At 37.3% G+C, this 12,927-nt stretch overlaps 1 protein-coding gene across 3 annotated transcripts in view; it reads right to left on the bottom strand.

Annotated features, from left to right (window-relative positions):
• The window catches only part of DCDC1 (doublecortin domain containing 1), a 471,483-nt gene that overhangs the window by 197,529 nt on the left and 261,027 nt on the right, over positions 1-12,927 (bottom strand). For all 3 annotated transcript variants that reach the window (XM_027562739.1, XM_027562740.1, XM_027562741.1), the window contains 2 exons: positions 9,250-9,366; positions 6,495-6,613 (listed from right to left, as the gene is read on the bottom strand). In XM_027562739.1, coding sequence (XP_027418540.1) covers positions 6,495-6,613; positions 9,250-9,366 — 236 coding nt within the window. The remainder of the gene's footprint in view (positions 1-6,494; positions 6,614-9,249; positions 9,367-12,927) is intronic.

Raw genomic sequence — 12,927 nt, 5'->3', positions numbered from 1 at the left:
TTGTATGTATTTTATCTGATTCATATTGAAGCATGTCATACTTTTGATGTTATTATAATTGGCATTTAAAAATTTTAACTTCTAAAGTTGCTTGTTGTTAGTGTACAGGAATACAAATAACATATATATATATATATGTATACACATATATATATTGTTTATATATGTATATACATATATATATATATATATATATTGATCTCAAGCCCTCAAACTTGCTAAACTCATTTATTAGCTGTAGACATTGTTTGTAGTTTTCATAGGATTTTCTACATAGATAATCATACCATTTGAAATTAAAGTCAGAAGATATGGGAATACCAGACCACCTGACCTGCCTCTTGAGAAACCTGTATACAGGTCAGGAAGCAACAGTTAGAACTGGACATGGAACATCAGACTGGTTCCAAATAGGAAAAGGAGTACGTCAAGGCTGTATATTGTCACCCTGCTTATTTAACTTATATGCAGAGTACATCATGAGAAACACTGGGCTGAAGGAAGCACAAGCTGGAATCAAGATTGCCAGGAGAAATATCAATAACCTCAGATATGCAGAGGACACCACCCTTATGGCAGAAAGTGAAGAAGAACTGAAGAGCCTCTTGATGAAAGTGAAAGAAGAGAGTGAAAAAGTTGGCTTAAAGCTCAACATTCAGAAAACGAAGATCATGGCATCTGGTCCCATCACTTCATGGGAAATAGATGGGGAAACAGTGGAAACAGTGGCTGACTTTATTTTGGAGGGCTCCAAAATCACTGCAGATGGTGATTGCAGCTATGAAATTAAGATACTTGCTCCTTGGAAGAAAAGTTATGACCAACCTAGATAGCATATTGAAAAGCAGAGACATTACTTTGCCAACAAAGATCTGTCTAGTCAAGGCTATGGTTTTTCCAGTGGTCATGTATGGATGTGAGAGTTGAACTATAAAGAAAGCTGAGCGCCGAAGAATTGATGCTTTTCAACTGTGGTGTTGGAAAAATCTCTTGAGAGTCCCTTGGACTGCAAGGAGATCTGACAGTCCATCCTAAGGAGATTAGTCCTGGGTATTCATTGGAGGGACTGATGTTGAAGCTGAAATTCCAATACTTTGGCCACCTGATGCAGAGAGCTGACTCATTTGAAAAGACCCTGATGCTGGGAGGGATTGAGGGCAGGAGGAGAAGGGGACGACAGAAGATGAGGTGGTTGGATGGCATCACCGACACGATAGACATGGGTTTGGGTGGACTCCAGGAGCTGGTGATGGACAGGGAGGCCTGGCATGCTGTGGTTCATGGGGTCACAAAGAGTCGGACACGACTGAGTGACTGAACTGAACTGAACTTACTTCTTCAATTCATATCTAGATGTCTTTTATTTCTTTTCCCTTTCTTATTATACTGGCTATAGTTTTCTATGCATTGCTGAATAGGTGAGAGTAGACAATCTTGCCTTGTTTTGACTTTAGGAGGAAGCACTAGTCTTTCATCATTAAATATGTCAGTTGTATGTTTTTTGTAGATGCCCTTTGTCATATTGACAAAGTTCCCTTCTATTCAGTTTTCTGAATAGAAAACTTTCTATTAGGAAGGGATTCTGACCTTTGTTAAAAGCTTTTCCTATATCAATTTGATGTTTGTGATTTTTTTTCCTTTTCAGTCTGCCAATTGAGTGATTTACATTGATTGATTTTCAACTTCATTCTCCTGGGATAAACACTGCTTGGTCATGATATATTGTCTTTTTTATTGTATTCAACTTGTTAAAATGTTAAGAATTTTTTGCATTTATGTTCACAAGGGATATTGGTCTATGATTCTCTTTTCCTATAATGTCTGTCTGATTTCTGCTTTCAGAATAATATTGGCCTCTTAGAATTAGCTAGGAAGTATTCCCTCTTCTATTTTCTATGTAAGGAAATGGAGACTTGACATATTTGAAAGAATTCCCAAGTGAAGCTAGGGAAATCATCTGAATCTGAGGTTCTCTTTGTGGGAAAGTTTTTAACTAAAAATTTAATTTCTTTAAGAGATCCAGGACTATTCAGCTTACCTATTTCTTCTTGAGTAGACACTGGCAATTTGTGCCCTTGAAGAAATTGGTCTTTAATCATCTCAGTTCCCTGGTGGCTTAGAGGGTAAAGTGTCCACCTGCAATGCGGGAGATCCGGGTTCAATCCCTGAGTTGGGAAGATCCCCTGGAGAAGGAAATGGCAACCCACTCCAGTACTCTTGCCTGGAAAATCCCATGGACGGAGGAGCCTGGGAGGCTAAAGTCCATGGGGTCGCAAAGAGTCAGACACGACTGAGTGACTTCACTTACTTTATTTTTGTTCAAAATATTCCATTATCTCTTTAATAACTGTGATATCACCTCTCTCATTCCTGATATTGGTAATTTGTGTCCTATTCCTTAATTTCCTGAGTAGTCTGGCTAGAGGTTTATCAGTTTCTTTGATCTTTGAAAAAAAAAAAAACAGCTTTTGATTTTGTTGATTTTTCTCTTTTTTTCCTATTTTCTATTTCATTGATTTCTACTCTAACTTTTATTATTTTCTGTCTTCTGATTACTTTGAGTTCGATTTGCTCTTCTTACTCTAGCTTCTCCAAATGGGAGCTGAGGTCACTGATTTGCTGTCTTTCTTCTTAGCTCAGTTGGTAAAGAATCCGCCTGTAATGCAGAAGACCCCAGTTTGATTCCTGGGTTGGGAAGATCTGCTGGAGAAGGGATAGGCTACACACTCCAGTATTCTTGGGCTTTCCTTGTGGACCAGATGAAAAAGAATCTGCCTGAAATGCAGAAGACCTGGGTTCGATCCCTGGGTTGGGAAGATCCCCTGGAAAAGGGAAATACTACCCACTCCAGTATTCTGGCCTGGAGAATTCCATGGACATTTTAGTCCATGGGTCACAAAGAGTTGGACACAACTGAGCAACTTTCACTTTTACTTCTTTCCTTATATAGGTATTTACAGAAATTTCCATCTAAGAACTTCTTGGGCAGCATCCCACAGTTTTTAATATGCGTATTTTCATTTTCATTCAGTTCAAAAATACTTGCTAATTTCCATTTTGATTTCTTTTTTGGTTCTTGGGTCATTTAGAAATGTGTTACTTATGTCCAGATACTTGGGGGTTTTCCAGAAAGCTTTCTGCTATTTTTTTTTTTTTAAGTATGGCTGATTTACAGTGTTACGTTAACTTCTGATGTACAGCAAAGTGATTCAGTTATACATACACATATACTTTCTTTTTTATGTTCTTTTCTATTATGGCTTATCACAGGATATTAAATAAATTTCCCTGTGCTATACAGTATGACCTTGTTGTGAAATCTGTCTGATTTCTAGTGTAATTCTATTATGGCCAGAGAATCTTTTTTATAATATTTAAATTCTGTTAAATGTATTGAGATTTGTTTTATAGCTAGAATATACTCCATTTGATTTAATATACTGTTCCTTTAAATGAATATGTCTTTTGCTGTTCTTGGGTATGTTCTATAAATATCAGTTAGGTCAAGTTGATTGACAGTGTTGTTCTAGTCTTTTGTATCCTCACAGTTTCCTCCTCACATGTTCTATCGATATTGAAATAGGATATTGTTTAACTTATAGGACATCCTTAACTTATCCGTCTACTTTCAGTTGATATCATTGTTGTTATTTAGTTGCTAAGTCATATCTGACTCTTTTGTGATCCATGGACTGTAGCCTGCCAGGTTCCTCTGTCCATGGGATTTCTCAGGCAAGAATATTGGAGTGGGTTGCCATTTCTTTTTCCAGAGGATCTTCCTGACCCAGAGATTGAACCTGCATCTCCTGCATTACAGGTGGATTCTTACTGCTGAGCCACTGGATATCATACCACTTGAGAAATACAGTATGAGAATCTTTCTTCCATTTTTCCTATTGGTATTTGTACCATTAACTTCATATATTTTGCATCTACATATTTTTCTCTCCATAATATATTATTTTTTGCTGTAAACAAAAAATTATATTTTAAAGAGACTTAAATAAGAAATGAGATCTTTATATTGTCTGTGTGGTTACTATTCCCAGTGCTCTTCATTTTCATCTGATACCAATATTCTTCTGCTTGAAGGAATTCTTTAAACAATGTTTGTTCTCTAGGTCTGCTGGTGATAAATTCTTTCAGTTTCTGACTAATATCTGAATTTTTATTTTGCCTTAATATTTAAAAAATATTAATAATTTCATTGGGAAATGATTTCTATATTGATAGGTTGGTTGTTTTGTTCTTTAAGCTTTTAAAGATATTCTTCCACTGTCTTCTCACTCTTATTGTTACCAACAAGAAATCTGCTGTAATTCTTATCTTTATTCCTTTTGTACGTAATATGCCTTTTCTGTGTACTCTTAAGATTTTTCCCTTTATCACTAATTTTAAGGAATTTGATTATGATTTTTCTTGGTTTCTTTTCTTAGTGTTTCTTATGCTTAAAATCTGTTGAACTTCTTGGATGTGTGGGTTGTAGTTTTCACAAAATTTTGAAATTTTTTGTCCTATATTTTTAGAAGACATCATTTTTTCCAATATTTTTCTGTCCCCTGCTTCTTCCCTTCAGAGACTCTAATTATTCTGAGATTGGGCCATCTGAAGCTTTTCACAACCAACAGTGCTCTGTTCATTTTTCTTCAATCCGTATTTTTTCCTCTCTGGTTTTCACTATGAATAGTTTCTTTTGGTATCTAAGTTCACTAAAATTTTCTTCCACAATTTGCAAGAAATTGAGGAATTAGACAAATTCCTAAATTTGTCTAATCTGCTATTAGACAAATTTAGCATATTTTTCAAGTCATACATTGAAGTTTTCATACCTAGAAATTTGATTTGAGTCTTTTTATATGTTCTGTGTCTCCATTAACATGTTCAGTCTTTCCTCTAGCTACCTGAATATATGGAATACAATGATAACAACTGTTTTAATGACCTGTGTATTAATTCTATAATCTGTATCATTTCTAGGTCAGTTACAATTGACTGATTCTTCTCTTTATTATAACCCTGGACTAAGTGAGCTGAAGCATCTCTGGCTCCATGTCCCATGGTTTGCACTTGTTATTATTGCAACTTGATGCTTTGTGAGTTTCCAGTTTACAGCATTGATTCTGCCCCAGAAAACTTGTTAGCTACTCCATGTATAGCACCATATCAACCTGGGACTTGCTTTGGGTTTGTTTGCTTCTCCTTGGGAACTATGTGTTTAGGACTCTACCCACACTGGCCAGTTTGTGTGATAGCAAACTACTGTCCCTCTCTTCCTTCTGCTTGGGTGTTTCAATTACTGTACCCTACTCATTCTCTGAGGTATCTTGGTACACTGAGTGCCAAGTACCACACTTGGCACTCACTGGCAATTGTATGATTGGATTTTGACCTACAGACTATATAGTTTGTGGCTAAGAGTGAGTTATAGATTATAGTTGGTTGACTTTGCATTCCTTCCCAATCACTTAGATATGACCTTGAGTAAGTGATTAAACTCTGTATTTCAATCTCCCAGCTGTAAGGATAGTCATGCTACCTGCCTTATCAAGTGTTGTTAAGTTTAAATGTAAAAATACAGCATAAATGAATTAAAATAGTGTCTGGCTCAGAATTTGTTTTTGTTGTTGTTAGAGTAAGTGTTACAGCTAGGGTTTATACCTTGAAATCTGACTCTGTAGATCATGTTTTTTAACCACTGTGTAATATTCTAATACTTGTTGGACAGTATGCTTTGCATGTTAGAGAAAATTCCCCTTCTATATTTGTGGCTGAGCCAAACTTTCTCTGGTGCCTAAATGCCCTAGTTCTGGCTTTAGCCCTAAGCACATCCTAACTGTCTATCCAGCCAGAGTAGTTGGCTAATAGCTTTCTAAGTCTTGCAATACAATAGGACTTGTTTTTATCAACACTAGGTAAAATCAAAAGACAAATGAAATAGAAAACAGATTTAGGAAACAAGATTTCCAAGTGGTTGGAGATAAATCACCTTTCTTCCTTACTGCTAATTTTTTCTTCTAAATCTATTTTTAATTTTATCCTCCAAATCGGAAAAAACAAATAAAAATGACACTTTTGGAGCCTTACTAGCCAGAATTTTTTTTGTCTCCTTGATTTTTCCTTCATTGTTCAATATTTCATATTCAGAAGATGGACAAAAGATTAGGAATACACATAACACATTAAATTCTTAAATTAATAACCAAAATGGATACAAAGAAATGAGTTCCAATAATTACAGAGTAAAGCAGCAGCTTGTCTACAACAGATATATACTGAAGGCAACTTTTCAGTTCTAAAAAATATCTAAGACACACTATCTAATTAAGTGGCATGTGTTTTCAAGCTTATTTTAGAAAAATTAATATTGATATTTTGAACACAAATTTAAAACATAGTGAATATTCCATCTAAGCCAGGAAGCATGATAATTTGACTGCTCAGGAATCTTGAAATTAACATTTCTTATTTTCAGGTACATAGCTCATAAACATTACCTTTTCTGTAGGACTAATTTGTATCCTTGTAGTGATGTTCCGTCAGTAGCCTTGACTCTGATTGGATGACCAATAGCTAGACAGCTTTGAGTTACTGCTTGGCTCAGGATCATTCCAGTCTTCCAATGAATAGAGAGGGGGGAGAAAGGTCTAAATAAGTTAAAAGAACCAGAAAATTCAACAATGTGTCACAAATAGTGAGGTCATTATGCCTGGATAAACTCGGATATTAACAGTTGCCGAAAGTGAAACACTACCCACAACTTAGCAGTCAGTGAGCCCTGCTCGGAATCAGTGATCTTCTGTTGGACAAGGGTGGCATTTTACAGTTCAGTGCAAAATAAAACAGACCTTGATATCTTCATTTATCCTTTTTTTCTGTGCATATTTCACAGTGTAGTGATTTGGGGTCCATTACGTGTCACTTGTTATAACTACAGAGCTTACTAGAAATATGTATGCACAGAAAAAATAAATAAATAAAGGCAGTGAACTGAAAAGACTGAAACAAATCCTTAACCTCTGGTACCAATTTAAAGTTTTATTCTGGCTCTAAGTACCATGGGTTAAACATTTTAAGGTGGTTTATGAACTACTTTCATTTTAAATGTTACGATTCTCTGATAAGGAAGTTGATTGAGAACATTGCTTGAATGAACATTCAACAATTTTCTTACTTAGTAAATCGACACATTTTAAATAAGTGACAGCCATTGAGGAATTTATTTACACATATTGAGGATTTATGGCATAGAAACTTCTCTGTTTTAACAGGTAAACTAATTTATTTTGGGGAAAAAAAAGGATAGAACTTTAAATCTTATAAGATTTTCAAAATTGTTTTCCTTTTAACATGCAACTTTTATTTCTCATGGTTTTGTTGTGTGAGAAAAAACTACACAATGACTTAGGGAAAAAAAGTATTTTTGTAAATTTTTGTTCTAATTAGCACTGAATGGAATCCTCATTTGAACATGTTTGTCTATAGAGAAAGGGAACTCCTTGGGGTCAGGAAAAAGAATCACTTTTAAGCACTTTCTGTATACCAGATAGTATGCTTCAACTTCAAACATATTTTCTCAATCGCCATAGCCACCGTGCTAGACAAATGGGACTAATGTCATTTTATATATAAGAAAACTGTGGGTCAGTGCAACTAAGTAACTTTCCCAAGGTCACAGAAATGATTCTAATTCTGACCTGTCTAACTCCAAAACTCATACTCTTTGCAGCAAGCATTTAAATTCTTTCAGGAAAATTTTTAGATAAGTACAAGATTTTTGATATCATGAAATTCTAGAAACAGATGCCACAGAATCCAACTGGTCCAACTCTGTTACCAGAAGACTAAAGCCCAGATATGGTATGTGACTTACTTGAGGTCACACTGGTATTCAGTGATCGTGCTAAAACTAAACTATTTCCATCCATGCTCAAAAATTGGTCAGATATAGAGAAGTATTTTACATTGAAATGCAGTAAAATGGCATAAGTTTTGAAGATAGACAGACCAAGAATCTTTCCTCTATCACCTACTGGCCTCAGTTTTTCAGCTGTATAATGAAAATTTGCATAATTTTTATGAGATTAAATGAGATAATAAATGTGTATACAATGTTTAACATATTTTAACAAAATGGCAATATTATTTCTAGATCAGAAATAAAATACAACATATTAATAAAAAGGACTAGTAGTTAAGAGAGTCTCCAGGTTGGAAGCAGATTTAAGAAATATATAATCTCATTCTGCCTTTGTCAATGAAGTGGATAATATTTTTTAGTATCTTTGTGTCTCACTCTAATTTTTGGTTTTAGCTCTCTGAAAAGCAAAATTAATAGTTAAGAGTAATTCAAAATTTCATTTGACAAAATAATTTCAATCTCTCCTACCCCCTAAACTAAGTAGCAACATACTTGCCTGAGTGACTCTGCACTTATTGAAAGAGAAGTCGCTCAGTCGTGTCTTACTCTTTGCGACTCCATGGACTGTAGCCCACCAGGCTCCTCAGTCCATGGAATTCTCCAGGCAAGAGTACTGGAGTGGGTTGCCATTTCCTTCTCCATGGAACTGCTAGGAAGAAGCAAAAATAGTCTACAGGGAGGAGACAAAGGGAGGCAGGACAAGGGTAGAAACAAGCTGCATCATCTCTTTCCAGTCATAAATATTTGGTGGCAATCATAAAATGTATTTCAATAGTAAAAGGGAAGGGGAGAGCAATTATATATTCTCAACTTAAATCTGATTCAATAATGTAAAAATAAAGTTTAAAAAAATAATGCCAAGACACAGGTTTTGTGTTAGGCATTGTTCACATTTTATACTCAGCGATTTCTTTTAAAACTAAGAGTTTTAAAATTAAAACTAAAACTAGAGTATGGTCTTACTCTATCACTATATCGTACTGATTGACCAGGCTCTGTGAACCTCAACAATAAAGACTAAGGAGTGGAAGCAAATGATATTCAGACAAATCTCCTGAAAATGGTGAGTCTGTGGACTATAGCAAAGCTCTACGCTAGTTTAAATAACATTCTGGAGTACTACCTACTCAGCCCATCTAAAAGTGAGTTGAACGTTCACGTCAGCGTCCTCTCCACTAGACAAACAAAGAGGAGATCACAGATTCACAGCAGTCAACAACTGCAGCGCTTTCAGTTGCAAGTTTACATGAGGGAGAGTGTCAGGAAATGGAGCAGCAAAGTGAGCCTGTGAGCCCAGGAAGTGACAAGAGAGAGCAGACATTCGTGGATACCTTTGTGATCAGCCATAGGGTTGATGGCCTTATCTGGCTCCCACTGCTCTCTTTACTGCTTGAGAAACTCCACTTTATGACGGAAACAGAGGCATGAAGGACAATATTGGGGTCCACCTATACCATGAAAAGAAACAGGTTTTTAACTTATAGCTGAAAGTCAAACTTCCTCAGCACAGTTACCCAAAATAGATTAATCTTGAACATGTTCGTCATTGAGAAGGTCTCTTTTGAAACAGTACTGCCCAATCCCACTTACTCAATTAAATTAATATTTGTTGAACACCAGCTCTGATACAAAAGGCCGTGGACTGTGTGATATGGAATATTATAAAGTGTTTTCCTGCCCTAAATAAATTTACATACATAGAGGCAATAACACACACACGGGCACACATGCACACACGTGCACAATTTCATGTTAAGCTCCATTTGGATGATTAAATACTGCTATAGGATGCAACGGAGAAGGCAATGGCACCCCACTCCAGTACTCTAGCCTGGAAAATCCCATGGATGGAGGAGCCTGGTAGGCTGCAGTCCATGGGGTCGCTAGGAATCAGACACGACTGAGTGACTTCACTTTCACTTTTCACTTTCATGCACTGGAGAAGGAAATGGCAACCCACTCCAGTGTTCTTGCCTTGAGAATCCCAGGGACGGCGGAGCCTGATGGGCTGCCGTCTATGGGGTCGCACAGAGTCGGACACGACTGAAGCGACTTAGCAGCAGCATAGGTTGCAAAGAACGGTAGCCTCATTTCTACAGGAGCAAGAAAAAGTGAAACATCTTGAAAGAGGTAACATCTGGACCAGGTCTTGAAGGATGGAAGCAGTTTGACAAGAATAATGAAGGAAAAAAAGCATTCCAAGCAAAAGCAATTAGTATAATCAATATCTTAGGATTTAACGGAAGACTCAAAAGTTAAATTTGGCCAAACTTAGAAGGGGTCAAGTGTAATGCTATGGAACTAGCTGTCAGTGGGGTTTTCTAGGAGGAGTGACTATAACAGAAGATTTTACAAAGGTTGATCTGGCAAATGCAAACATAATGGATTGCAATAAGGAGAGATCAAAGGCAAGAACAGTTGAGAGTTTGTGCAACTTCTTAAGAATTAAGGGATAGGAGCAGCACTAGTGATAAAGAACCCGCCTGCCAATGCAGGAGACGTAAGAGATGTGGATTAGATTCCTGGCTTGGGAAGATCCCTGCAGAAGGAAGTGGCAATCCACTCCAGTATTTTTGCCTAGAGAATCCCATGGACATGGAAGCCTGGTGGGCTACAGTCCATGGAGTCGAAAAGAGACAAACACGACGGAAGTGATTAGCATGTTGAGATTTCAGTGACTGTTGCCGGAACAGATGGGAGAGGGTCAACTGGGGAGACACTGCCTCTGTGTCCCATGTGTTTATAAGATGACAAACACCAAAAGTATTGTGCACCTTCTAACATTTCTCACTTAGACTTGATTATCAGTTTAAATGAACAGTCATTCATGTCATCTGTCACAATTCTACTTCTTCATATTTGTTGCTGCTGTTGTTCAGTCACTCAGTCCTGTTTGTCTCTGTGCGATCCCACAGACTGCAGCACGCCAGGTTTTCCTGTCTTTCACCATCTCCCGGAGCTTGCTCAAACTCATGTCCATTGAGTCACTGATGCCATGCAACCATCTCATCCTCTGTTGTCCCCTTCTCCTCCTGCCTTCAATCTTTCCCAGCATCAGGGTCTTTTCCGATGAGTCAGTTCATCGCATCGGGTGGCCAAAGTACTGGAGCTTCAGCTTCAGCGTTAGCCCATTCAATGAATATTCAGGACTGATTTTCTTTAGGATTGACTGGTCTGATCTCCTTGCAGTCCAAAAAACTCTCAGGAGTCTTCTCCAACACCACAGTTCAAAAACATCAATTCTTTGGTGCTCAATCTTCTTCATGGTCCAACTCTCATATCCATACATGACTACTGGAAAAACCATAGCTTTGATTATATGGACCTTTGTCAGCAAAGTTATGTCTCTGCTTTGTTGTTGTTGTTGTTGTTATTTATTTATTTTTATTTTATTTTTTAACTCTACAATATTGTATTGGTTTTGTCATATATCAACATAAATCTGCCACAGGTATACACGTGTTCCCCATCCTGAACCCTCCTCCCTCCTCCCTCCCCGTACCATCCCTCTGGGTCATCCCAGTGCACCAGCCCCAAGCATCCAGTATCGTGCATCGAACCTGGACATTAAAAAGAATACATTTGAATCAGTTCTAATGAGGTAGATGAAACTGGAGCCTATTATACAGAGTGAAGTAAGCCAGAAAGAAAAACACCACTACAGCATGTCTCTGCTTTTTAATATGCTGTCTAGGTTAGTCATAGCTTTTCTTCCAAGGAGCAAGCATCTTTTAATTACATGGCTGAGTCACCATCTGCAGTGATTTTGGATCCCAAGAAAATAAAGTTTGTTTCCCTATCTATTTGCCATGAAGTGATGGGACCAAAGGCAATGATCTTAGTTTTTCGAACGTTGAGTTTTAAACCAGCTTTTTCATTCTCCTCTTTCACTCTTAGAAGCTCTTTATTTCCTCTTTACTTCCTGCCATAAGGGTGGTGTCATCTGCATATCTGAGCTTACTGATGTTTTTCCCAACAATCTTGATTCCAGCTTGTGCTTCATCCAGTCTGACAATATACAGCCTTGACGTACTCTTTTACCAATTTTGAACCAGTCCGTTGTTCCATGTTCCATATCTTATTCTAACTGTTGCTTCTTGACCTGCATACAGATTTCTCAGGAGGCAGATAAGGTGATCTAGTATTCCCAACTCTAAGAATTTCCCACAGTTTGTTGTGATCCACACAGTCAAATGCTTTAGTGTAGTCAATGAAGCAGAAGTAGATATTTTTCTGGCATTCTCTTACTTTTCCTATGATCCAGTGGATGTCGGCAATTTGATCTCTGGTTCCTCTGCCTTTTCTAAAACCAGCTTGAACATCTGGAAGTTCTTGGTTCACGTACTGTTGAAGCATAGCTTGGAGAATATTTAGCATTACTTTGCTAGCATGTGAGATGAGTGCAATTGTGTGGCAGTTTGAACATTCTTTGGCCTTGCCTTTCTTTGGGATTGGAATGAAAACTGACTTTTTCCAGTCCTGTGGCCACTGCTGAGTTTTCCAAAAGTTCTGGCATATTGAGTGCAGTACTTCCACAGCATCATCTTTTAGGATCTGAAATAGCTCAACTGGAATTCCATCACCTCCACTAGCTTTGTTTGTAGTGATTCCTAAGGCCCACTTGACTTCAGACTCCAGGATGTCTGGCTCTAGGTGAGTGATCACACCGTCGTGGTTATCTGGGTCATGAAGATCTTTTTTGTATAGTTCTTCTGTGTATTCTTGCCACCTCTTCTTAATATCTTCTGCTTCTGTTAGGTCCATATCATTTCTGTCCTTTTTTGTGCCCATCTTTCCATGAAATGTTCCCTTGGTATCTCTATTTTCTTGAAGAGATCTCTAGTCTTTCCCATTCTATTGTTTTCCTCTATTTCTTTGCATTGTTCACTTAGGAAGGCTTTCTTATCTCTTCTTTCTATTCTTTGGAATTCTGCATTCAGATGCAGATCTTTCCTTTTCTCCTTTGCCTTTTCTCATTCTCCTTCATATTTAATAAACTTTACCTCGTA

This window comes from Bos indicus x Bos taurus, chromosome 15 (assembly GCF_003369695.1).
Source record: "Bos indicus x Bos taurus breed Angus x Brahman F1 hybrid chromosome 15, Bos_hybrid_MaternalHap_v2.0, whole genome shotgun sequence".
Lineage (NCBI taxonomy): Eukaryota > Metazoa > Chordata > Mammalia > Artiodactyla > Bovidae > Bos > Bos indicus x Bos taurus.
This window is presented reverse-complemented; position numbering and strand designations above follow the sequence as displayed.